At 36.5% G+C, this 27,825-nt stretch overlaps 3 protein-coding genes across 6 annotated transcripts; 2 read left to right on the top strand and 1 right to left on the bottom strand.

The window, feature by feature from the left end:
* Positions 1–1,240: 1,240 nt before the first annotated feature.
* Positions 1,241–3,094, top strand: LOC131526215 (C3a anaphylatoxin chemotactic receptor-like). The gene is made up of 3 exons (XM_058754384.1): positions 1,241–1,357; positions 1,780–2,317; positions 2,413–3,094. The coding sequence occupies exons 2-3, from the start codon at positions 1,781–1,783 to the stop codon at positions 2,905–2,907; spliced, it is 1,032 nt and encodes a 343-aa protein (XP_058610367.1). The 5' UTR covers positions 1,241–1,357; position 1,780; the 3' UTR covers positions 2,908–3,094.
* A 3,241-nt stretch (positions 3,095–6,335) lies between these two features.
* lim2.4 (lens intrinsic membrane protein 2.4) lies at positions 6,336–12,729 on the bottom strand. Of its 3 annotated transcripts, none has more exons than XM_058754121.1 (6): positions 12,641–12,729; positions 11,273–11,310; positions 9,870–10,083; positions 9,292–9,441; positions 9,008–9,142; positions 6,336–6,458 (listed from the first exon to the last, which is right to left on the bottom strand). In XM_058754121.1, exons 3-6 carry the CDS (start codon positions 10,042–10,044, stop codon positions 6,397–6,399), a joined length of 522 nt encoding a protein of 173 aa, XP_058610104.1. In that variant the 5' UTR covers positions 10,045–10,083; positions 11,273–11,310; positions 12,641–12,729; the 3' UTR covers positions 6,336–6,396. The 3 variants fall into 3 exon arrangements, with proteins under 3 accessions (XP_058610104.1, XP_058610105.1, XP_058610106.1); XM_058754122.1 differs by lacking the exon at positions 12,641–12,729 and adding an exon at positions 12,013–12,072; XM_058754123.1 differs by lacking the exon at positions 12,641–12,729 and having other exon boundaries at positions 11,273–11,356.
* A 3,846-nt stretch (positions 12,730–16,575) lies between these two features.
* usf2 (upstream transcription factor 2, c-fos interacting) lies at positions 16,576–27,592 on the top strand. Of its 2 annotated transcripts, XM_058753653.1 has the most exons (11): positions 16,579–17,057; positions 18,289–18,332; positions 18,426–18,544; positions 19,852–19,971; positions 20,078–20,240; positions 21,269–21,356; positions 21,670–21,714; positions 23,903–23,961; positions 24,370–24,464; positions 24,542–24,670; positions 25,246–27,592. In XM_058753653.1, exons 1-11 carry the CDS (start codon positions 17,020–17,022, stop codon positions 25,330–25,332), a joined length of 987 nt encoding a protein of 328 aa, XP_058609636.1. In that variant the 5' UTR covers positions 16,579–17,019; the 3' UTR covers positions 25,333–27,592. The 2 variants fall into 2 exon arrangements, with proteins under 2 accessions (XP_058609637.1, XP_058609636.1); XM_058753654.1 differs by lacking the exon at positions 21,670–21,714 and having other exon boundaries at positions 16,576–17,057.
* The last annotated feature ends 233 nt before the right edge of the window (positions 27,593–27,825 follow it).

The following is a 27,825-nucleotide window of genomic DNA, read 5'->3' as shown; positions in this document are numbered from 1 at the left end:
CTTGAATACGGCGTCGGAGCTCTATAAACACTACGCTATAAATGTGTCCCATCAGATTTGCAGTCTTCATGCCCACTTGAACACTTGGTCCAAATATATGAAATACATCATGTAAGTAGACAACTGGTCAAGTGCAAAGACACAAATGTGGGTATTTGGATAGCCCTTAAATCACTTACCTTTTACATACGAAGGACATCAAAAGCAAAGCTGTCTTAAAAGTGCATAGACCTCTATTAATTACATTTTGAACATAGAAATATAAAATGATGGGGGAAAAATAAGTGACTGGTGACTTGAATAGGTATTTGAATCATTCGCTTAGCCAATATTCAGGAAAACAACATTCTTCTTCCTTGTCTCTTAACTATATATTCTACATATGAAAAACAAGAACTCATACAAACAGATGTCATGTCAATGGCACTGAATTAGAAAAAGGATGTGTGGTATGAGAGTGTAAAAACAAAGTTAATCGTTAGTTGGCATATACAGTATATACCATATATACCATAAGCCTGATTAGCAGGAACATTTAGAACCTTAACAGCCCAATTGTTTTGTGTTTTAAGAACAACAGTCTTCATGATTATGACTGCACACATGTAGCATGGCAAGAAGAATTGTGAGCGAAAACTACAACTGAATGATAGGGACCATCAAAGACGGATTGTGTCCAAACAAACAGACCTACAGCAAAGTGAAAGCAAATCACAATATTCACCTTTCGTTTTCACAAGAGAACTTCACAAAACCAGACATCAATGGAAAAGCTGGTAAACCTTTAAAGGGTCATGAAACCCTAAAACACATTTTTGTAGGTCTGTGTTTTATTGGTTGTTTTCTCCCCTCTTCCCACCCTCTACACTCCCACTTTTCCACAGTTTTACATGCCCGAGTCTTTTTCAGATCTAAGGTGTGAAAGACCAGTGCTGAAAAAAGGGGGTTTCGTGACCCTTTAATGAAAGACTTAAAAAATAAGACTGCTAAAACATGAAAAAGATTATGTCATGATCATAAAACCTGAACAGCAGGAGCACCAAGATAAACTTCAGCATCAATAAGTGGACTTGAATATTAGACATACAGTACAGACAACATTTAACTGGATACCATTTGCCTTTTATACATCTTCCAACATTCTTAGAACATATTCATAAAGGGACAAACAGGAAGGGGGAGGAGACATAGACAAATGTATAATTTGGTTTGTCCCTTCTTTGTCTGAAGAGAACCACTCAAAGAACTAGCCACTGATTGATTCATCAAAAATGACATTTTAGTCACATAAAGTTTTAGTCCAGCTAACTCATTCGCAAAGGATTACTGCAGCAGTATTTTGGTTTTGTAAAAACAGGTAAGAACACCCACATCAATACTGGTTTTATATATATATATATATGTAACCTTGCAATTAAAGACAATTAGACATTTACACAATGATTTCTGAAATTCCAAACGTTTGTATCTATAAGGAATAATTCAAAATCTATAACTATAAACCCTACCAGTTGTGTTTATCTTGCAGTTCTTTCAAGATCAGAAAGAAAAAAAAAAAAAACACATTTTGAATACACTAATGTTCACAATGGGGGTTTTCTCTTGTCCGATTTTAGATTATGGTGCAACCTTCACGTACAAAATTATGAAAATGTTATCTGAGCATTTTAGAAATTCCTGTGGAAACCCATGGCAACATAGTCTTTATTGTTGTAAACAAACTACTGATAAACAGACCAACTGAAGGAACCTTAATACATTTATCTATCTTGATTGTAGAATGACCTCCAACACAACTCCTCTCCATCACTCCCATCACCATGTGAACACTACAGTGGACACTGGAGACATTGTGAATAAGTTCAGCATTGTCTTCCTCACCATCATTGTTTTCTTCGGCACCACCGGGAACTCTTTGGTCATCTGGATGGCTAGCTTCCGCATAAAACCCACCGTCACTAACGTTTGGCTGGTTAATCTCGCCGTAGCGGACCTGATCTTCTGCCTGACACGAGTCACTTCTCTCATCAAAATCATTTTCTATGACCATTGGCCTTTTGGAGTTTTTCTCTGCAAGTTCACTGGTTTCTTCAAGTACGCCAACATGTTCTGCAGTGTTTTTCTTCTGGCTGTCATCAGTGTAGATCGAGCGCTCTGCGTCTGGTGTCCAGTGCTCACCAGAGAACGACGGACGTTATGTGCCGCTCGGGTGGTCAGTGTGGGAGTTTGGATTGTGGCGGTGATCTTTAGTTCACCGTACTATGTGTACCGACAAATTTTTCCTCACAAGAACAACTTGAGCCAATGCTCACTGAAGGTTACTGCATGAATCACCTTTCATATTATTATGTAATTAATTATACAATAAAATGTAACAAATATGTAAATGTGTATTTATAATTTGATTTTCAGGAGAAAGGAGCAGAAGCAGGTGACAATTCAGCAAAGTATGTCTACTACTGCATTCGTTTCATCTGTGGATTCTTGTTGCCCTTCCTGGTCATCCTTATCTGTTACATACTAGCTGCTGTTGGGATACGCAGAACGCGGCTCTCTGGAAAATCGAGGCCTCTTCGGATTCTTGCTGTATTGGTCTGTGCCTTTTTCTTATGTTGGGCTCCATACCACTTTATAGGGCTGGTCAAGTTGGTGAATAAAGACAACAAGGCAGTAAAAGAAGGATGGACTATGGCTTCACACTTAGCTTATTTCAACAGCTGCATTAACCCGGTTCTGTATTTCTGCATGGGACTGGATGTTCGTCGACGCTGCAACCAAAGCCTGTCTGGGATTTTTCATAGAGCACTTTTGGAAGAAGGCCAAAGTCTCTCACAGCAAGGCACTAGAGAAGAAAGCTGTAATTCCATTGCAAAGACTGCAGATGCTGAGTGTGAATCTAAAGTTTAATAAATCTTTTTATAAGCAAGTTTTTAGATGAGATTGATTGCATGAAAATGTTTATTTGTATCCTCTGCAGTTTCGATTAAACAGATATCACATATTCAAGATGAAGCCAGAGCTAAATATGCATATTTAATTTACTGTAACATTATTGTCAGAATATTTTCTGATTTGAAATATGTTATTTAAACGTAATGCTGTCAAAAAGCTTTCACCATACAAATAAATAGGAGCTGCTTGTTTGCATAATACATATGTAAAGAATTGTTAAAAATAAAAATTTTGAGGTGAAGTGAAGAAAAGTTTACAATTCAAGCTGATATAGTGCATTTTCTCAAATATTGTTGAGACATATTCCATATGACATTCTTTGTTGCTGAGGCAACATTTGGAGGAACTGTGTTGATTTGTGGGTTGTTGGGTTTCTAATAGTTTTGCAACAGAATACATGACTTTCAAAAAAATATATATATACATACATATATAAATATATATGTGATCTCGTAATGATCTCGTAATGTGATCGACACAATGACAAGGTGGAACTAATAAAGCCAATCACAGTGCAGATGGTATAAACAGTCTTATCATGCATCCTTATGAACAGAAACGAAAAGCCACAAATGAATCAAATCAACTAACTAGATTAAATTTAAATAAATTTAACAAAGGCATTGATTGTGTAGGCCTATATAATACCACATTTCATTGTACTGTTTAATTACCTCCAACTCTTTCGTCAGTAGGGCAGTTGCAACATTACTTATTCCTCCAATCAGGAATGAGCTAGAGTGATGACTCTCATATGCATGTTCAGTTAGCCCCTCCCCCGATCTGAAAGAAATCAGCCATATTTGACCATTCCTTCAGGAAAAAGCAAATTGTGAGGTAATTTGTATTTATTTATTTTTTTTATGTTCTGAATATTTCTCATACTGTCTAAACTGTTTTTGTGAACCCTCTATCGGTTTATAAAAAAGAGAGAGAAGCCAGGCCCAGGAGAGGAGGCAAAGGCAGGGTACTGGACTCCCAGGAGGGTCTTTTCAGAACAGCAAGAAAAGAGCCTTGCAGAATACTTAAAAACTGCAGCTGATCTACTCTATGGTCTAAACACCAAAGAGGTAAGCAAGAAGAAGGTATATAAAAAAAAAAGTGTATGTAAACAAGAAAGTGTTGAAAAAGGTTGTCTTTGGACCAAGAAAAATCACAAAAGGGAAGAGAAAGCGGAAGACTGCAATTCTTACAGATACCCCAGAGAAAGAGGCATTGGAATTGGAAAAGAAGCACCAGAAAACTAGGAGAAATTTAAATGAAAATAAAATCAAAACAACAGGGAAAAAAACTAAAAAGACAAAAAACCTAGACAATGACACTGACTCTGACAAAGAAGAGTACTTCTGCATTGTTTGTTTGGAGAAGAGAGGTTTGGGTACATTGCTGGCTCACCAGGCCTGTACTGATGGGGGAGCCAATTATACTTACCACAACTGCGAGTCTGATGTGGACTAATTTCTTTCTCTCTTAACCTCTCTCTGTCACATACACTACCTTACACACACACACACACACACACACACACACACAGTTCAGTTCAGGTGTTCACAGAAGTAGTTCAGTAAATTTTCATTAAAAATATTTTGTTGTTCAAATTTTTTGTAGGCCCAATAATTAACCAAAACGTGGTTGTTACTTGTTCTTTTACTAGTCTTTGTCTTTATACGGCCAATTTAACAATTTAACCAATTTACAATTTGTCTGTTCACAAATAAAATAAAGAAATTGCAATATGTTATATAATGTTTTTTATTATTACATTTTAATGAATGTTGCAACCATCCCTGCTAGGGTAATTGTACATATATTATCATACGTATGCATGTTACAGCAATGTGGGTGAGTATCTGACAGATGTGGGTTTAATGTATTAAAATTTTGCCTTTCCACAAAAAACTGTCTCTAAGAAACTGAAGGAAATACAAAAAAGTGTCTCCCCTGCTGACAGTCCATGTTGTCCACGTCTTCCAAGCAGTTGTTTCTGCCATATTTTCTTTTGTCGTGGTTTCTTTCTTTCAGATAAAATAACTGCACAGACCAATTGAAGGGCCAGTTGATCGTCCATGCTTGAAGATATGGCCTGTAATCGCTGTAGTTGCTCGCGAGAATTTATGTGAGAAAACGTATTTTCGCTGATGGTCGGGAACACCTCTTCACTGAATGTTTTGTAGTATGGGCCCCTCGTTAGCGTTGTGTTGTGTATTATGCTCGCAGCTATGACAAGACGACGACAGATGAGAAGAAATCTTGTTGCGAAGTGTGAGCAACACAGTGATTCAGCAAAATCTTTCAATCATGTAGCGTGAGCTTGCCATAAACTGAACATCCAATCAGAGTTCGCACTTCCGCCGACGTGTGGAACACACCAAACAAACTAGCTCGACACATGCTGCTCGGCGGCCCGACAGGCGACCGTCAGCTTGGTGTGTACCGGGCTTTTGGGAGTTTTGGGAAGAGAACTCCTACAATAAGATTAGAGGTTGAAAACATAAAACTGAGCTGCGAGTGAACTGGTCAGATGTTCTGCAGGCATCTCGGCTTTATTGTTTCTTCCAATAAAGTCTTATATTGTCTTCTGGAACTCTGACTTTGAATATTTTTGCAAGACTTTCTACACTACAAAGGCTACTTCTACTTTTTGTAACTCACTTGAGAAAAAGTTTTAAACAATTGTTCAGATGAGGAACAACCATTTCTATGAATAAAAGAGGGAAAGCAAAAACATTCTGAAATGAATATTAGAAAGAGCTGGCATAATAATAGCCTACTAAGCCCTGATAAAACGTAATAACTGCAAAAAAAAAGAAATAAAAATGCGATGAGGGTCTCAAAATGTGCCCATTTACTGCTAGCCTATATACAAATTAAGCAGGGTTTACAATCTTTTTTTACTGCTCCATTTTTCACACAACTGATTAACACAGGATGTGCCATACTTGCTGACTGTATTTGAGCTGGTGTGAAACTGTGAAACAAGTCATGGCCACATGGTGAAAGAAATGCTTATGAACAGTTGCAAAAATTATGCAACACTAAAAGTGAACTTAAATTGCAAAACAGTTACATATAACTACGTTTAGAAGCTCTAACTTCCTACAGCATAGAGAGAAAAATGTGTTTATGTAAAGTCATATTGCAGTGCTACAATATATAAAGACAGAAATTTCACAGAAAATGAGTTGATGTGGAATTTTATTGAAAAAAAATTATGAAAAGTGAAATAAACACTTGTGAAGACTGGTATTTTTATCTGTGCAGAATTATACAAATATATGTGCGTGTGTAAAAAAAGAGTCCTTTAATGTGGTTTTAAACTATAAATTTGTAAGTGTATTTTTGAAGTTTAAAGTTATTAAACTTATATAACATTAAGGTGTGATGAAGTTCCTGATGATTTCTGAGCCAAAACCTTCTGCTGCTTGCAGTTTTTCCTTCTTTAGGTTAGCGACTTCCAACCACTCTCCTGGATTCATACATTCTGTGGGCACACATGTAGAATATCCCTGCAAAAGACAATTATCAAATCATAAACATTTAAATAAGTGTGAATATTTGTTCTACTATCACCTAAAAATGAAATAAATACTTGAAATAATAAGCACTTACACGTAACAGCAATTATATTTACTTAGCTGTTTTTGTTTGTTATCACCATATATTAAAGAGTTAGTTCATCCAAAAATGATATCATTAATTACTCACCCTCATGCCGTTCCAAACAGTTAAAACCTCTGTTCATCTTCGGAACACAAATTAAGATATTTTTGATGAAATCCAAGAGCTCTCTGACCTCCTTAGACAGCAAGGGTCCTACCACGGTCAACGCACAGAAACGTAGCAAGGACATCGGTAAAATGGTCCATGTGACATCAGTGGTTCAACCGTAATTTCATGAAGCGACAAGAATACTTTTTGTGCGAAAAGAAAACTAAAATAACTTTATTCAACAATTCTTCTCTTTCGCGTCACCCTAGGGCACCATTTTGGAGAGTATCACGAAGCTTGTGCATGATTTTCCTACATGTAAACAACATTTAGAGGAGAACACTCGCATGTATCGTGATACTCTCCAAAACGGCACCCTAGGGTGACAAGGAGGAGAAGAATTGTTTAATAAAGTTGTTATTTTAGTTTTTTTTTGTGCATAAAAAAGTATTCTTGTAGCTTCATAAAATTACAGTTGAACCACTGATGTCACATGGGCCATTTTAACAATGTCCTTGCTACCTTTCTGTGCCTTGATCGTGGTAGTACCCTTGATGTCAATGGAGGGTCAGAGAGCTCTTGAATTTCATCAAAATATCTTAATTTGTGTTCCGAAGATGAACAGAGGTTTTAAGTGTTTGGAACGGCATGAGGGTGAGTAATTAATGATATAATTGTTATTTTTGGGTGAACTATCCCTTTAAATAATGAGAACAGGCACACTTACATTTTAATGTGCTTTTTAATATGAGTTTGGTCTGCATGCACATCCAGGTTTTATTTTTTGTGACAGAACTTTATCATGAGGTCAATCAAAGGCCTTTCAACCACATCCTTAGGCATATTATTTCCATTCTGCACTATGAGAACATTTCATAACTTTTAGCACGCCATAAAAACTCATTTGATTATGTTCTACCACTTGAACTTGAGTCAATGCAATCCTTAAAGCAACTGTATGTAGGTTTTCTACCTTGAAATATAAGTTTCAAAACAATTCTGATGGTACACTGACTTCTAATAAGGCAAATGGCTTTTATTTTCATGCTCCTTCCAAAAGTCTGTTCTGGGAGTACGTAAGCTCACTGAGCGGGTACGAAATTTCACCAAAGAAGGGAGATTGCTTTACAGTAGCAACAAATGTGCGTACAACTATCCACTGTAATTACGACAGTGTATTCCACTCGCTTAAAGGGGTGGTTTATTGCAATTTCACTTTTTTAATGTTAGTTAGTGTGTAATGTTGCTGTTTGAGCATAAACAACATCTGCAAAGTTGCAGCGCTGAAAGTTCAATGCAAACAGAGATATTGTCTTTTAAAATTCTGGAAGTTTAATGCCTACAAAAAGGGTTGGTAAGGGACTACAACGAACTACTTCCCGGGTCTGATACGTCACTGACCCATATAAACCCCGCCCTCGGGAACATGTAAGGAAGGGGGCGAGGCCATGCTGTGCTGCTTTAGAGAAGAGGAAGAGAAAACTAGGGGTGCACGTAAAAATCTATTCATATATGAATCGCGATTCTGTCTTCTATCTATTCTAATGGATTCACAAGTTTCAAAATTAATGTTCTAAAACAGCCTTTCTTAATACTGTTCCTCGGTCGCCCTGCTCTGCATCTCTCTCTCTCTCTCTCTCTCATTCAGATCATCAGATCAGCTCCTACAAACTGTTCCAATTATACATTTTCACATAGCAATGAGAAGCGTTATACATGGACGCGTGTGCGGTTGCCATACTGTATTAAAACTTTAATCAGAATAAAAACGTATATTAAAAGCTAACATAAGCAGTAGCATAATAACAGCATATCTAAACGTATGAGACAACAAACAAACAAACATACCATTAAGAGCCGTGCTTGCACAGGTTCTGCGCAATCCTCTTCACTAATATCCTCTGCGTCTCAATCGGGCTCAAATTGATAAGCAATATAGACGACGCCATTGTTTACAATACAACCAGAGCACATGCCGCTGAGCTGAGGGGCGGGACATTTAGACGCACGCTCGGCAGTTTAGTGAATCACAACACACTGAGCAAGCTAACCAATCAGAGCCCATCACGTATTTCTGAGGGAGGGGCTTCATAAAAACAGGAAGTAATCGAGGCGTTTGTCAGAGAAGGGACAGAGCGGTGTGGAATAAAGGTAAATTATATGAAAAATAATGCATTTTTAAAAAAATTAAGCATGAACACATGTTAGACTGCACCCCATAAACACAATCAAGCCTAGAAAAAAAACAGTAAACCACCCCTTTAACTGAAGGGGGCTTCAAAGTCACAAAAATACACAAAACTACATACATTTGCGTTAAATAGCATTCTATGAGGTTTTCCTTCACCTGCAAAGAAGGTCATGAGCATGGCCACCCATCCCAGTATGTAGGACCAGGAGAAGCGCCAGTCTCCGAACCGCTTGCCCAGGAAGCTTAGGGTTACGCCAGTGTAGATCGACATAGCCAGCAGCACAAACAAAGCTGGGTGTGAAAAAAGTGATTGGTTAAATATGGACAGAGGAAACGTAGAGCCATCTATATTTTTGACTTTGAGAAAAGTTTTAAGTTATACTCAAATATGCTAAAATTTCACATTCTACAACTCATTGTGCCTGTGTTTTGTGACTCACTGGAGATGAAAAACATGATTCCTGCTGCAAAGGAACGACTGAATCTCTCAAAGGCAGAAAAATGGGCAAATGAGAGGATGCCTGCCATGATGCCCGCAAAGCACGCCATTCCCGATAGGATCATGAATGCTCGTGTGGCATTCCAGTATGCTGGGGGAACATACAAGAAGTGATCATAAAACAACAGACAATATGGGTATGTTCATTCTCTTCTCATCCCAGCCATATCTTATCACTGTTTGTCTCATGTGATCTTTGAAGAACTGTCCCTGCAGAATCACCTTGAACGAACCAGAGTACAGCTCCTGTGATCTCAGATGCCATCTTATGAGACCAAGGGTACAACTTTGGAGCACCTGTTCAGAATACGACTGTGCAAGGCTCAGACAACACAAACCAGAGTGTGGAGCTCTGTATGGCAAAAATAATAAAGCACTGCCATCTACAGGCAAAAATGGTCAAGAAGCTGAAATGCAGGTGCCAGATTTCTTGTATGATGTTGTTGACTCTACATATGACTTATAACTTCACAGAATGCATAGACACATAAAAACTGGAGTTTAAATATATTTGCTTACCTATACTTGCTGTCTGCATGTAGCACTTGTTGGCCATGCAGTACCTCCACAGGCCCTGGTGGGCATAGCTGCCTGAGAGGCGATACTGCATCCAATAGTCTGTCGCTGTGGAGACCACTATTAGGATGTTCCCAATAATGGCACAGAACAGGCCGCCGCCCATAAAGCTGTACATCCTGACACACGCTGTGACTATGCAGGAAGGAGATATACACTAAACAGACAGGAGAGACATTTTTATTTTACACATACAGATGCTTATGTGCACACTTTAATAAATGCCACAAAAAGACTTCTTATAATAAACCAAAAATATAAATAAAACATAAATCAAACTATTTTTCTCTTCAAACCGACATTTGGCTAAAATGTCCACAGATATTTCAACACAAATTTTGTAATTCAACAAATTAAACGTATTATATCAAATATTAACATGTATAAATATTAGTATATTAAAGTAACTCACTCAATTTAAACACAAAAGTATTTGGCGCATGCATGTTTTAAAAATAAATTAGCAAAATAGCATTACGGATTTGGTATTATAAGCAATATCTATTATTTTAAATTATTCCTCAAACTTTACAGTTATAGATTTCTTTACGCTTGCATAAATAATTTTATTTATCATGTTTCATCAACTAAAAAATACAGATGTTACAGTCTTTTCGCAACTATGCGGGAAGGAGATATACACTAAACAGATAGGAGGAAAGTTTTGATTTTATACATACAGATGCTTATATTGAATACACATTCATAAATGGCACAACAATCTTGTAAAACTAATAAACAAAAAAATATAAATAATAAATTTTTCTCATCAAACTTTATATGGCTAAATAAATTTGGCTAAATAAAAATGTCCACATCTTTTGGCAAATTTTGCAATTCAATAGATTAAACATATTATATTAAATTAAATATTAACATGTATAAATATTAATACAGCAAAATTACCCAATTTAAACACAGAAGCATTTGGGCATTTTTTAGATAAATTTCCAAAATTGCATTACGAATTTTGTATTATAAGCAATATACTCTTTAAAAACATTTCACAGGCTTCACAGTAATAGGTTTCTTTATAGTTGCATTTGTTCATCAAATTTCTTCACACAAGAAGCTTAAAAATACAGATGTTACAACATTTTCAGTATACTTCAACATATTGAAATAGAGAAGCCTGCCTCATTAAAACATGAGAATTATTTATGATATTCCAGGTTAGATAGTCATTAAGAGAGAAAACATTTGTGTAATTTATGTAATGGACATGCTTATCTTAAGATAACTACCAGTTCCATTCACACACTGCGTTGACGTTTCAATCAATGAACTGAATATTAAGAGTTACAGATATATAAAAAAAAAAACATAAAAGTTTTTCCATCGCTTACCTTGTTGCGTCTGAGGCAAATCCCTCTTTGCTTATCCTCTGGGGAAAGAGGGAGTGAGAGAGTTGAGAGGGAGAGAGAGATGTTAAGAGGCAAAAGAGAAATAGACAACCTGTGTTGCCCTTTTTGTTGATGGTGGCAAAATCCTTTAAATGCTACCTCCTCTGTCCCTGAAACAAATACACTTGAACTGGTTAGGGCAGGGGCCCTGGTGAGTCTGACTTTTCACTATGTGTATGCATGATGTCAATGGTCCTCCTTTTGTTTGAAGAGTAGACTGTTCTGTAGCTGCACATATTCAAAGGATTGCTTTGGTACAGCTGTCAATGCAAAACGCTGAGTTGCATGCTTGCTTTGACAGGGGCCACAGTGTGGATACCCATGGCATACCTATAGTTTAAAGTGCAATAAACTCAATGTTTCCCATTCCCAAATCAAATTACTAAATCCATTTTTAATAATAGTTCAAACACAAGGGGAAATTCCATTTGGATCAAATTATGATCTGTAAATGTGTTAATGAACCAAGTCAATGCTTATGAACAAGCTTTTATATACAGAGAACCCATAGGAATGCATATGACTCACGTGATGTGTCAAAAACAGGTTAACTGTATGACTGACAATCACAACTGTTTAATCAAATCACATGACTTTATTCCTAAAAATTACAGTACATTACTGTATATACAAATGTACTGTTGAGTGAAATTCTTGCTTGCTTTACAATAAAGCAGTAATACCTCAAAAATGCCGCAAAATATCCTTTCATCCATCCATCCATTTTATAGGTTCAGAAGCAGTGCTGGAGCATAAGTTAAAAATAATCCAATTAAATATTTATTAAAGAACATGTAGATCAGATCTCTGTGTGGAGCACTGGCTGTTGTCAGAGTCCTTGTGCAAACAAAAATCTCACTGGATTATTACAATTAATGGTAAAATGAATGTTTGGAAATGTAAACTGATATTTCCTACTGACACACTACAGCAAAGGATAGAAATAACTGACTTATAACCATTTTTAGCTGGAAAATACTAGTATTCTAATCATTTTGGCCACCACTGTATGTATGTATGTATGCATATACAGTGCCTTGCGAAAGTATTCATACCCCTCCATTTTTTTCATGTTTTATGATGTTGCTGCCTTATGTTAAACTGCTTTAAATTACTTTTTCCCACATTAATCTACACTCCATACACCATATTGCTAAAGCAAAAACAGAATTGTCACAACTTCGTAAATGTATTAAAAATAAATAAAAAAATTGAAATAAGAACATTGCAGAAGTATTCATAATTTTAAGTAAATATTTAGCTGAAGCACCTTACACCTTTTTTTTTTTTGATGCAACAAGCTTTGCTCACCAGCATTTGGAAATTATCTGCCATTCTTCTCCTCACCTCTTCACCTCTCAAGCTTTGGCAGGTTGGATGGAGGCAGATTTTTAGGTTTCTCCAGAAATATTTGATTGTGTTCAAGCACAGGATGGGGCTGGGCCACTCAAGAACATTCACAATTTGTCTATAAGCTACTCTTGCTGTGTTCTTAGGTTCATTGTCCTGTTGGAAGGTAAACTTTCTGTCCAGTCTGAGGTTCTGAATGCTCGGGACTGGGTTTTCATTAAGGCTAATATCAATATTTTGGTGCTTTGAGCTTTTCTTCTTCTCTGATGAGTCCCTCAGTCCCTGCCGCTGAAAAACAGCCCACAGCATGAGGCTTCTACCAGCACACTTTACTTTTGGGATGGTACTCTGCAGGTGATGAGCAGTGCCTGTTTCCTTCAGAGATGATGTTTGGAATTGAAGTTCATCAGACCAGATAATACTGTTTCTCAGAGTCTGACGGTCCTTTAGGTGCTTTTTTGTGAATTCCAAGTGTGTTTTCATGTGTCTTCACTGAGGAGAGGATTGAGTCTTGCAACTCCACCATAAAGCCCAGATCGATGGAGTGTTGTGGAGAAGTTTGTCCTTCTGTCGATTTCTCCTATCTCCACATATGATCATGGTCACCACACTAACCAAAGCCCTTCTCCATCAATTGCTCAGTTTGGCCAGAAGGCCAGCTCTAGGAAGAGTCCTGGTTGTTTCAAACTTCTTCCATTAAGGGTAACAGAGACTATACATGCTTCTGTGATCCTTCAATGAAGCAGAATTTTTTCAGAACTCTTCCCTAGATGTTTGGCATGACGCAAACCTGTTTCGTGTGTGCCTTTCCAAATCATAACCATTCAATTAAATTTGACACAGGTTAACTTCACTCAAAGTGTAGTAACATCTACAAGCAATATGAATGCTCCTGAGCTAAATTTCAACTGTCCCAGATAGGGGTATGAGTCTTATGCAATGGTGCAATGGAATCATTTAAGCTTTTTATATATATATATATATATATAAAAATTTGCAAAGATGTTAAAAACCTGTTTTTTTTTTTAAACCAATATGGTGTATGGAGTGTAGATTGATATGGAAAAAAAGTAATTTAAAGCAGTTTAAAATAAGGCAGAAACATAAAAAAAAAAATGAAGAGGTATGAATACTTTCGCAAGGCACTGTATATACTGTATATATATATATATATACAAAGTATCATTTTTTTTACAATGTTGCTGCCTTGCTTTAAATTACTTTTACATATATTATATATATATATATATATATATATATATATATATATATATATATATATATATACACACACATACACACACACACACACACACACACACACACACAGTACCCTCCAAAAGTATTGGAACAGTAAAGACAAAATTGCTCTGTTGGCTGTGGAGTCAAGACATTTACAAATAGGATTAAAAGATGAATATGAGACAAAACTACAGAATGTCACATTTTATTATTGGGTGATTCAACACATAGATGTTTTACCAGCTAAGAAGTTCAGCACTTTTAGAGTTTCATCCCTTTATCTGATGTGAGCATAAGTATTGGAGCAGTTGCCTCACAGGTCTTTCTAAGTCATCAGCTGTGTCCTGTTGCATTAATTCTTCAGATATGAAAAGCAGGGAATGTGTTGTATCAGTTATATCCATTACTTCTGCATTCTGAATCTTGCATTCGATGATGACACACACAAACCAGGATGAAGATGAGGGTGCTGACTTTGAGAGAAAAGCAAGCAATTTGGATGCTAAAAGAAAAGAGGAAGTCAATTAGAGCACTAGCAAAAACAAAGGGCATGGAGAAATCAAGAGTTTGGAAACCACCAGCGACACCAGCAACCAACAACTACCTGATCGGCTGAGAAAACAACAGTAATTGATGACAGACAAATCATAATCAATCATAAAAGCTGGGAAAATGAACCCTAAAAGATGTGTCTGTAAAATCACTAACAACTTCCAGAAAGCTGGGGTGATGCTCTGACAATCTACTGTCCTCAGGAGACTTTGACACAGAATTACAGATAGATACACAGCAAGATACAAACCTCTGACCAGCTCCAAAAATAGAAAGGCAAGATTAGAGTTTGCAAAAAAGCACAAAGGTGAGCCAGAAGAGTTTTGGAACTGTGTTTATGGACCGATGAGACAAAGATGAACCTTTATCGAAGTGATGGGAAAGCAAAAATGTGGAGAAAAAAAGGGAACTGCAATGATCCCAAGCATACAGCCTCATCTGTAAAGCATGGTGGAGGTGGTGTCATGACATGGGCATGCCTGGCTGTCTCTGGAACAGGTCCTCTCAACTTTACTGATGACTTACTGTATGATGACAGTAGCAGAATGAATTTGGAAGGGTACAAAACCATCTTGCTTACCAATATTCAAGAAAATGCCACCAGATTCATTGGGAAGTGCTTCATATTGCATCAGGACAATGACCCAAAACACCTGCCAGTTCAGTCAAGGAATTTATAAGAGCAAAGAAATGGAAAGTCTTAGATTGCCCAAGTCAATCTCCAGATTTAAATCCAATTGAACATTAATTTCACCAGCTGGAGAGGAGAGTGAAGGCAGAAACTCCCCAAAACAAGCAACAATTGGAATTGGCTGCATTAAAGGCTGGGAAAAGTATTTCAAAGGATGAGACCAAGAGTCTGGTGATGTCTATGGGTCACAGATTCACTGCTGTGATTGTGCGCAAGGGATCAGCAACTAAATAATAGCTTTTAATCTTTTATATCTGCCTTATGCTCGCATCAATGAGTGGGATGAACTCTAAAAGTGCTGTTCTTTCTATTTGGTAAACCGTGTTGAAACGCCTAATAATCAAATGTGACATTGTGTAGTTTTGTCTCATATTCATCTTTTCATCATATTTGCAAATGTCTTGACTCCACAGCCAACAGAACAATTTTGTCTTCACTGTTCCAATACTTTTGGAGGGTACTGTATATGGCACCGTTAAGGTGTGTGAGCTGGATTAACAAATATTGCATGTTCAAATCTAGCTTTCAATGTTGTCAAATGTCTTTGGCTTTAGCTGATCATTTAATATTACTGTATTAATCACGTTAACTTCTCAAACTACGTACATAATAATTATGACAAGACTCAAATTCAAAAAAGGCGTTTGCTCAATTTGCCATACAGCACACCCTCGTGGCTAGCAGTGCAAGTTCAGTAACAGAGTAGCCTAGTACTGTTGGGAAAACAACGCTTTTACTAACAAACTAAATCTCATATGTTTATTTAATGAAATCATGTTACACGTGTATATCGAGTAAATAATTCTGAGCGTTTGTGTAAATGATGTTAGCCAGTTTATTCACATTAGAGATCAACAAACGTCTATTTCCTATCCACCACTCTTGCATTCGTGTCATGTGGTTTGTCTGAAAACCCGGATTGGATCGCGGGGGTCACCTGAGAAAAATCACCACTCGACACATATTCGTGATTCCCTGTGCTTATGTGACCAAGGAAATATTGCGTATATTTTGTGCACGTTATATGTTTTGAATCACACTCGGACAGGCTCTAAATCATGGCGAAGACACAAGGTAAGTTTTTAAGTTCACTCGTTTATTAAATGCCATTTCAAAGCGTCATGTCATTCATAATGAAGCTCGCGAGGTTGTAATAGCAGTAGGCTAGTTAGATCTCATTTGAACTTAAATTTCCAGTTTAAGCGTTGAAAGTCTATCGCGATAATTTACAGTCTCTATTTGTTCTGTTTCTACCCCGTACCTGCGAAATACAAACAGTTTCAGAATACGTACACAACCATGAGTGTGTTATTATATTTGCGTGTACCTAAAATATTTTATTGTTCCTTTTATTTCAACCTAACCAGCACTTTGTTTAAAATAAGCACTCCACTCCATATCTTATTAACGGCAGCGCTAAAATGTGGCCGCTAGAACGCTTGCGGATGGATACGTGAAGATCGATAACAAAGCAATACAGCGCGGTTCTGAAACACGACGAAAACGAGGTTTTAAAGTAACAAACGCTTCAGAATAAACCGATAAATAAACGCAGTGTTAACGTAGGAGCTATAAGTTTGAAAAGAAGCCACTATGTGGCTCTACAGGTCGAGGACTCGTCTAGACAGAAGGGCGGGAGTGAGAAACATACGCAACAAAGCCGCGCAATAACAACCGGTACACCTTCCGTCTTCCTCCACAGCGGTCTCCATTTTAACTCCTCGCCCAGCCTGCACCTCACGTGTCCTGGACTGTCTTTCTCACATGACCCGTGTGTTTGTCCCCGTGATCAGCGCTTCCATCTCCCGTATTTCAAGTGTCGCTGAATATCGCATTTTAAAATCCGCTCGCCTTCATGGATATGCTCGACCAGAGCTTGGACACCTCGACGAGGTGAGAGCGCGTCCTTTATGCACGGCCATCCTCAAGGCCCCAGTCAACCATTTTCTGCTCTGTTTTTATAGTAGGGCAGTTAGCAATCATCTTTTAAGTTTATTTTCTGACTTTTATTAAGTTTTGTGCATGCCATTAATATGGTAAGTTAAACGTAAGGTACGAATAGCACAAAGAAAACAACAGATCGCAGGCGTTTTAACATCGACGGTCGACATATTTATATCACTATTAGCCCGATTGCTAATTTGGTGATTTTTGTCTGTCCTTGGTATTTGAAAATAAAACAACAACTCCAAGCCGGTGTACCTTTCCTTGTAACAACAGTCTTCAATATTAATATTTTCTGAAATCTAAAAGACGTTTAACTAACATTTCAAATAGAAATGCCGTGTTTAGTACTGTCGGAACAATAGCTCTTCAGCAGTTTTAAGCATTAAATTTCCTTCAACCTGCAAACAAGCCCCTAGTCTTTTCATCCAGAGCCTCTATATGTTTAGATCTTTGTTTATTTAATCCCGTGTTTTTTATTTGGCTATATATTTATATCTACAGAAAACGTTGCTATTAGTATTTTTGTATTTTGCAGAAAACTTTGAAAACTGAACAGGTTTTAGTGATGAGAAGGGGGCGTTCACCGTTTGTTCACCAAGTTAAGGAGACAGATCATGATGATCTAGGTCAGATTTATATCTAGAACATCTTTCTCTAGCCATTTTGCTTTTTTAAATTGATTTCGTAAGTTCAAACGCCTCTTTAATTAATTGCATCAAGACTGAATGTAGTAGTTATGTCCGAATCGTTCTTTGAGTCGGATCTTTTCAATGAATCGGTTCGCGATTCTTTCAGAAATGTGTCTGAGCTGTTCTTGAATGAAGAATAAAAATATAGTTTAATAGCAGTATGACACAAAAATAAAATCGTCACATTAAAACAATCACATCTAAATTTAAAACACGCAAAATACATTAAGAGAAACGTACATTTTATTATTTATTATAAATGTAAATTATGTTTAGGGACTGAAACACAAAATTACAGTAAACACTATTATTGTAAACAACATTATTATTTTTGAACCAGTGTGTTGAATTAATCATTTAGCAGAAATGACCGTCAAATTTCCTTCACTAGAATCCGCCAAAAGCCTATATGATTTTGATCTATATATTTAGGGCTTCCTTTGTGTAGTTTCATAAGATGACCCAGAACATGCTCTTTCTCTATGCAGTCACGACAAACAGGAAACTGAGGAGGTTGTTCAGCTGCAGGAGGGTAAGTAAAAACATGCAGCTCTGAATGATGTGTGCATGCAGTGAATGATGTGTATATCAATATACCGCTGTTCGTTTGTGGTGCATTTCTCAGGAGAGGGTGTGGGGGCGGAGGAGCAGGCAGCGGTTACCATAGCGAGTGTCCAGCAAGCAGCAGCTTTTGCAGACCACAATGTTCAATACCAGTTCCGGACAGAGAATACTGGTGGACAGGTCAGTGCGACCTTTGACCTTTCCAGGGTTCAAGCTGGGGTCACTCTGTAATAAAACATGACCTGGAGTACTGTGTCTCAGTCACGGCTCTTATGAGAATGCTTTTATGTCTGTATAATGCCTCTCATGTCTGCGAGTGTCGTTTTAGTATTATGTATTATTATTATACTGTTAAATTTAGTATTGGTTATTACTATTAAATAAAAATTGGGTAACACTTTATTTTAAGTTGTCCTTGTTACACATTATGTGCACTTACTATTGTAATAACAATAAATTATGCATAATTACATGAAAGTAACCTTAAGTCAAATCCTAACCCTAACCATATAGTAAGAACATGTAGTTAATTAATATTCCTCAGTACTTAAATGTATAATTACACTGTAACAAGGGCATCTTAAAATAAAGTGTTACCAAAAATTATTTACATATTCTGTATTATTGTATTTTACATTTTTTATATTTCAAATTAGCTTTTATATTTTCAGTTTTGCATTTAGTTTAACTTTTAGTAATTTTACATGCTTTTATTTTTATTAGCTCTATTTAGCCTTCATTTTTGTCTATTTCAGTTTTAGATTTAGCTAAAACTTCAACTTAAGCCTATTTTATTTCAGTTAGTTGACAAAGGAAACATTTCTAATTTTAATTTAAGCTTTTTCTATTTAGGTTTTTAATCTAGTATTTATATTTCATTTTAATATTACTCTGTGTCAGTTAACAAAATTGATTTTTAATACATTTTTATAGTTAACAAAAACAACACTGCTGTATAAACCAACAGCAGTTTATAGCTCTATTACAACTTTAAAGTCAACAAGAAATTAAAACTGCCTGTATTTACTTTCAAAATGCACATTCCTGGTGTTATTCTGAAAGATTCATCGGTGCGTATTATTCCAACAGAAAAAATTCTTTAATAAAAATAAAATAACTCCCTCTGAAACTGCTTTCCCTTTTTCCTGACATCACCTGGGCAGTTCTGGCTATTGGATAATGCTAAGCAATAGCCAAATAACTATATAGGCATTATTTTAGCAGACTTATATTCTAGTATGTAATGTCCACTGTTTATTATAATCTGATTTCTGATAGATAAAATCAAGTCCAATCCTGCTTTTTTTCTTTACTGTTGAACATCCTGTTTGATTCAGAAATGTCAAACTATTAAAGTATGTTTCAAATGGTAATTCGTATTTGCTTTAATGCATGTGTGTTATTTAAATCCACATAATTAGATTATGCAACTTAAAGATACAAAACATTTTTGCAAAAATTCACCTTTGTGTTCTGTCCTGATACAGGTGACGTATCGCGTGGTCCAGGTAACAGAGGACCATTTGGAAGCAGCAGGAGATGGAGGAGCGGCAGTCAGTGTAGTGTCCACAGCCGCCTTTGCGGGCGCACAGCAAGCAGTAGCACAGGTGTGTATGGAGCAGACTGGACTGAAGCATGGAGAAAAGCAAAAAAATAATCCAGTGTCAACTTTGCCTACATGTCTCTCATATTTCTATATCTGTCTCTCGATAGGCTGTCATCCAGAACCCTTTCAGTAATGGAGGCAGTCCAGCAGGGGAAACAGTGGGGGGGGAGACACGCTTCGCCTATTTCCCAGCAGCAACTGTCAGTGACGGTACAGCTACAGCTGTCTCAGTGCAGGCCACGTCTGATCCGACCCTCACACAGGCTGGAGGTCAGTCTCACATGCTAGAGTACAAAAACAGTGTTTGGCATTGATACTGAGTATGTTTTACTGCTTTACATGTTTTGCTGGTTTACATGCAAATCAATAAACCAGCGATGCAAGCAAGCTGCATTTAAAAGAATAGTATGTGAGGTGTGATGGTAAATTTAGCATTATATTCTAGAGTACTCCAAAATGTCAGTGGGTAGCGTGCATAGTTTTTACGACTGTACCACTTGTCCTATGGCTGCACGAGATGAGAACATATTTTTTATAATTGCTTTGGTTAGAAATGATTCAAAATTTGCAATATCATCCTATCCACCGTAGGATGCACTTAAATTAGCCATAAAGGTGCTTTTCTGTAACATATTACACATTCTATAATCCGACGGAACACAGATTAAGGTGTTTACATGCTGAGAGAAATATAAATGTGTCAATCGGTTTATAATTAAGCCGTTTCTAACCTTTTGTTGATAAACGAAAATGTTTTAACACGGATGACGACACACGTTGCCGGCTTAAAGGAATAATTCACCCAAAAATCATTTACTCATCCTTGTGTCGTTCCAAACCTGTATGACTTTCTATCTTATGTTGAACATAAAAGAAGATATTTTGAAAAATGCTGGTAATTAAAGTTGATTGTCCCCATTGATTCCATAGTATTTCCTTCCCTACTGTGAAAGTCAATGGGGACCGACAACTGTTTGTTTCGTCAAAATATCTTCTTTTGTGTTCAAAATAAGAGAGAAAATTATACAGGTTTGAAACGACATGAAGCTGACATGAAAATTTTCATTTTTGGGTGAACTATTCCTTTAAATCGCATAATTGGTGTGTTAGTAAGTAATGTTGGTTCAGCTTGTTTCTATCATCTGGCATTGTATTTAGTGCATAATAAGATAAGATACTTAATGTGAAATGGCTGTTAAAATTATTAACATGTTAATCATGCTAATCTGCTTTGTTATACATACAGTGTCATTTATAGTGTTTTTCAAACATTTCCTTTCTTTTTTTTTTAACCCTAGGTCAGTTTTACGTGATGATGAGTCCACCAGATGTTTTACAGACTGGAACACCACGGACCATCGCCCCTCGTACACACACATACTCTACGTAAGTATGATCATGGGTCATCCCTCACTTTTCCCAGTCTGCACAGCCCAGTCCACCCTTTAATCCCAGTGCTATGTACATAATGATTTGATCCCTTCACGTTCCCCCAAATTAATTTCAGTTTGCAGAACAAGAAGAATGGAATTTCAAATCAAATCCTGATTAATTTTCCTGCAAAATGCCTCAAATTGAGAGTGTGGCATTAATTTAAAAAATGCAATGATTTCACATATAAATATGCAAAGTATTGTCCAATCAAGTGCAGTCAGAAAAACAACCGAAAAAATTTGTCCCACTTGCCTGCTATCCCCAGAGACCTTGGTGAACGTGAGACTCTTCAACACAGCAGATCAGACTGGTGAGGAAGACCTTTTACATCCCCACCCCCTTTCAGCTGCCAGCCTGTTTCTCTAGATACTGCCGCTGTTGAGCATCTGGCTTTTTAAAGGAATTGTTCACCCAAAAATGAAAATTTGCTGTAAATGGTCATCCAAGATGTAGAAGAGTTTGTTGCTTCTCTTAGAAATTTACATTACTTGCTCACCAATGGATCCTCTGCAGTGAATGGGTGCCGTCAGAATAAGAGTTCCAACAGTTGATAAAAACATCACAATAATCCTCAAGTAATCTACGCAACTGCAGTCCACCAATTAACGTCTTGTGGATTGTGATGTTTTTTATCAGCTGTTTGGACTCATTTTGACGGCACCCATTCACTGCAGAGGATCCATTGCTGAGCAAGTGATGTAATGCTAAATTTCTTCAAATCTGTTCCAATAAAGAAACAAACTCTTCTACATCTTTGACAGAGGTGGAAAGTAACGGATTACATTTACTCGCATTACTGTATTACTGTAGTAGCTTTTTTTGTGTATTTTTACTTAAGTATATTTTGTTAGAAGTATTGTACTTCGCTACATTTTAAAACACCTCAATTACTGAGTTTAAAAAAAAAACTCTCCCTGGTAACTAGGCTACTGCAGTAAATAATGGGCAGGAGAACAAACTGGCGCTAATATCACAAGAAAGATGCAGACGGACAAGACGTTATGGAGCAGACCCAGCTGAACATTAAACCTGTCGTAATCTGCTCGAAGAACTCAAAGGAAATGAAGTGAACCCCTGGCCATATTTATGCTCTATTATGCAGTGTAAGCTGTGTTTTCCTAGGGAGAAGTTAATTTATATAAGAAGTGAATTATATTATTATTATTATTATTTATTTATTTATTTGTAATAATTTCAAATGAGTATTCAACATTTTATGTCTTATATGTGTCCCTGGACCACAAAACCAGTCTTAAGTCGCTGGGGTATATTTGTAGCAATAGCCAAAAATACATTGGGTCAAAATTATCCATTTTTCTTTTATGCCAAAAATCATTAGGATATCAAGTAAAGATCATGTTCCATGAAGATATTTTGTAAATTTATTATCGTAAATATATCAAAACTTAATTTTTGATTAGTAATATGCATTGCTAAGAACTTAATTTGGACAACTTTAAAGGCGATTTTCTCAATATTTTGATTTTTTTGCACCCTCAGATTCCAGATTTTCAAGTAGTTGTATCTCAGCCAAATATTGTCCTATCCTAACAAACCATACATCAATGGAAAGCTTACTTATTCAGCTTTCATGTGATGTTTAAATCTAAATTTAGAAAATTTGACACTTAAGACTGGTTTTGTCGTCCAGGGTCACTGCATTTGTAACTGCAGGTTAAAAACAACTAGTTTGAGATTTATAGGCCTATCCCAGGGGTGTCATACTCGGTTCTTGGAGGGCCGCAGCCCTGCAGAGTTTAGTTCCAACCCTGCTCCAACACACATACCATGTAGTTTTCAAATAAGCCTAAACGATTAGATGCTGGATCAGATGTGTTTAGTTAGGGTTATATCTAAACTGTGCAGGGCTGTGGCCCTCCAGAAACTGAGTTTGACACCCTTGGCCTATTCCATTTTTGCCTCCCTCCCCACTGTTAAAATGTAACCAAGTCATTTTTACTCAGAGTAAATTTTAAACGAGCTACTTTTTACTTGAGTAGATTTTTAGACTGGTGCTTTTACTTGTACTTAAGTAAAATGTCATTAATGTAATGGTACTTTTACTTGAGTAGAATATTTTCGTTTCCACCTCTGATCTTTGATGGCTTGAGGGTGATTACATTTTCAGCAAATTTTCATTTTTGGGCGAACTATTCCTTTTAATTCAGTACTGTATAAATACTATAGAGGTGTTTGCTGGTGTTTGAGTTTTCCTCATGTTCGGAAGACATCAGTTGAATCAATTGTAACCTCTAAAAACCGAAATGAGGAAAAATCAAAGGGTTACATGTTTTTTTTTTAGGCTAACCTATTTGTCCAGATTTAAGAAAATCTTTGGGTACAATCGAATTGACCTGACTTGACCTGTTTGTTTTCAAATAGTCTTCAGCTGTGTTGTGTCGTGCTGATTGATTTGGTGTTTTTGGTAGTTTAATGGTGCAGTAGAACAAGCTAACACAAGTCTCCATCTTTTTCTCTTCTCTCTCTTACTTGTGCAGGAAGATTGATGGCCCCCGGGCACCTCGTGATGAGAGAAGGAGAGCACAGCACAATGAAGGTGAACTAATACATGTCTTTTTAGAGCTCAGAATATGTACAGTTTCAGTGAAAGCAAGAACATCTGTACTAAACAGTTATATGATCAATGTCACAAATTTAACTGATGTAAAAAGTAATGTACTTTTTTTAAAATTGCATTTCAGTCATTGTCTATCAGGAATTGATTGAATTGTAATGTGGAGTTACAAAGGAAATGGTTACAGTGGTGGAAGCTATTACACTTTAATAAAACATTGTAAAGATTATTTTTTTCATTGAAAATAACTCATTCATAAACCAGGAGCATGCATTAGGAAGAAAAAATGGAGTCGATTTGGATTTCACATTGGCTTTGAGTAATTCAGTGTATAGAACAGAAGGAGCTCAGTTTGAACTGTTGCTAAATGGTTTTATTGTGTTTTTGCAGTGGAAAGGAGAAGAAGAGACAAAATCAACAACTGGATTGTCACGCTGTCTAAAATCATCCCAGACTGCAATATGGACAATACCAAAACAGGAGCAGTAAGTAACTTACATAGCGCCAGATCTTCTGTTCTTGGAGCTGCTAATGTTAATGAACTGCTTGTCCTCCTCTCTAGAGTAAAGGAGGAATCCTGTCTAAAGCATGCGACTACATTAGGGAACTCCGACAGACTAACCAGAGGTTGCAGGAGAGCTACAAGGAGGTGGAGAGAATACAAGTGGACAATGAGCTACTAAGACAACAGGTATTTGTTGGTGGGAGTTGTTTATGTAGGATGCACAGTGGGGTCTCAAAGTTACTAATATATATATTTTGTTTGCTATTTGAATTTTATTTTTAATGGTGTAGTTACATTTTAACAATCAAAAAGGATGTTTAATCAGTTGAGTTTATAAAACTATAACATTTAATACTTTTCTGTAATTCTGTTAGAAATTGTTTGTTTTTCTAGGTTATAATTTTGTTTGTTTTTTTGATTGGTTGGTTGGTTATTTATTTTTGGTGAAAAACAGTAGAATTCTTTAACAATTTAACTAATCTTTTAAAATGTAATCAAATGGCTTTTCAACAGTTCCTTTCCGTTTTTGGCAAAGAGAGTGCTGCAAAAGAGGTTTAAGAGGTTTAAAGTTTCAATTAAAACATGGATGACAAATTGTGACATTGTGTGATATCCTTAAAAAAATGCCTCGAGTAATGTATCCTAAGTGGTAAATAAAATAAATTAAATCCTAAGTGGTAAATTTATGAGATCTTTGGTGTTTTACTGACCAAGTCCGATTTGGCACGTGGTAATATGTTGAATGTCGATTTGTCCTGCAGATTGAAGACCTGAAGAATGACAATGCACTGCTCAGAGCTCAACTACAACAGCATGGCCTAGAAATCAGTGAAACTACATCACAGTGACAAAAAAACAAAACATTCTCATGAATAAACAGTCTCAAGTGGAGAAATAACCCCTCAATGACACACTTGCTCACAACTCATCACAGACTTAAGATGTGCTGCAACTCAAGTAGGGTATGAATGCTTATTTGATACACAGACACATCCTTCTGACAAGTGACTCTCTGACCGTTGTGAAAATAATATCTGCTGTACAAGCACATTTGGTTTTCTCCTTCACTTTCGCGAGAACTCAACAACCTGGACTCGGTCGATATGGAATAACCCTCTTCTTCCAGAAATATCCCGCTTGCCACAAGTCTTTGTCTTTAGTTTGAATCTCGGATTTGTCAACCAGTTATATGCCTGCTCATGCCTAATGCTCATATTTTGTTCTGTTTGAAACATTTTGTGGATTTTATTTTTGCTACATCGTGCAAATGTTACTACTGTCTCTAAAACGACAGAAGGTATTTTTCAAGGGTTCTGGGGTATTGTATTTATTAGCTTTCAAGAAATTGCGCAGCAGCAGGTATGCAAAACCTTAGCTAATGTTTTGAATTTGATTTTGTTTTTCTGTCCTGCAGTCCATATATCAGACTTTTGTGAAATGCGTTCATCTGGCTGATCAGAGACTTGACATCGTGGCACATCAAGACTAATTTACAGTATAAATTTGCTTAGAATGTAAATGAAAGTGCATAGAGTATGTTTTCATTTAAAATAGAGACTTATGATATCTAAAACTGCATTACCTATAAATTTCAGTTTTCAGAGTCCATTATATTTAATGCACTGTGATTTTAGTGAAGGATGAACGAGTAGCTCAGGGTTTTGAGGTGCAGGAAAATAGCCGAGGCTCTGGAACTCCCCACTAACCTTGTAACCCTGCACTTTTTGCCCTTTGGCTTTAACATACTAGAAACATGTACTGTATATATATCATGTATTTCAACCAGTTGTTCTTGCGTCATGAATTGATTCAAAGAAATGTACTTTATAAGTCCTAATTCCCAGGCTCGTTTATCTGCAGCAAATAAAATGGAAGATGCACAATAGAAACAAATAGAATTGCTACTGTTAGTAGTGTTCTGGCTTATTTTGTTGTAGCTTATCTTCCATCTTATTTTGTAACAGTCCTAATTTGGGTTAAGACATTGAGCAACAGCAACATTTTGAACAATAAAATCGGAGATGAGCTTTAAAAATTATCAAACGCCATTCAGTTATAAGAGTATGAGCATTAATATCTGACGGCAATGGGAGTTATTATTGAGCTATGCATGAGGAAACCAAACAGTTCAAAAGCGAACAGATTTATTTTCTTAAACCTTCTTGATAGTTTTAGTGTTTACCAGTTTATTTCCTATGTTTTAAGGCCAGTAGACCTTAGTCAGGGTAGCAGCACATTTTATCTTTGACAGGAATGAAAATGATGCTGTGATGATAGTACAGCGTTCAATAGATTTTACTGTTGTTTAACAACATACCAATTATTCAGATGACAAACTGTCTTTCTGAAGAAGTAGTAAAACAATTTTGAAAGTTGTGAATATTATGTGATCTAGGACCTTTATACAGTGCCATTATAAAGACTAAGTCAATCCCTCACAGCATTGTCTTTATTCGTGTTAAATTCAATATTATGTCTAGCTTGATTAGGGTCTCTTCAGGCCTGTGTTTTCCCTTCCTGGTCAGACGGGCTTGTTGCAAAGCTTGAATAATATAATGCTGGGTTACAAAAATACTACTTTCGACTAGCAACATTTACTAGCACCCATCTTCACCCGTCTCTGGTTTTGGTAAAAAAGCATCAGATTTTAAACAACCTTAAGTTAAACCTCAAACAATCGGTGATCATAGCAAACTAAGTGTTGAACCAGTGAAACATCAATGTATGTTTCAAAATTTCCACATAGCAATACAGAGAGTGCACAGATAACCCTTATTAAACACTCTGTCCTCTTCACAGTATTAATGCTGTACTTGAATGACTTGATTTACAGAGTCAAGAACTGTAGTATAATGCACTGCTGCTTTTAAATCAAAGCCTAGAAAGAATATTTTTATTCATGTCTGGTTGAATTGCATGGCATTCTTACCACTGGTTTGACATCTATAAGCTATACAACGCAGTTGCTTTGTTTATACCCGATGACTGTTGATGTTTATGTATGTACTTATATAAAAGACAAACCCAGAGTTACAATGTTTGTTTGTTTGTTTGTTTTTTTGTCTTTGAAAGAAATGAAAGTGCTGAAATAAAATAAAATTAACTCCAGTTCAGTATCTTACCACTCCCATAGCATCACATGAAATACAGTATACATTGACAGCCTTATTTTGTTTCACTGGTTCTCACTGCTAGATCTTCTAGAGGACATCTGGTCACACAGGCAGGCTGCTCTATTTATCGTAAAATTTAATAAGCATCCGTCTAACATTCTGTAAAGTAAAGATATAACTGTGCTTAGAGATCATGATTGAACAATAAAAAAAAAATAATAATAAAAC

This window comes from Onychostoma macrolepis, chromosome 19 (assembly GCF_012432095.1).
Source record: "Onychostoma macrolepis isolate SWU-2019 chromosome 19, ASM1243209v1, whole genome shotgun sequence".
Classification (NCBI taxonomy): Eukaryota; Metazoa; Chordata; class Actinopteri; order Cypriniformes; family Cyprinidae; genus Onychostoma; species Onychostoma macrolepis.
The sequence above is the reverse complement of the archived record's forward strand: the minus strand, read 5'-3'. Positions and strand labels throughout refer to the sequence as shown.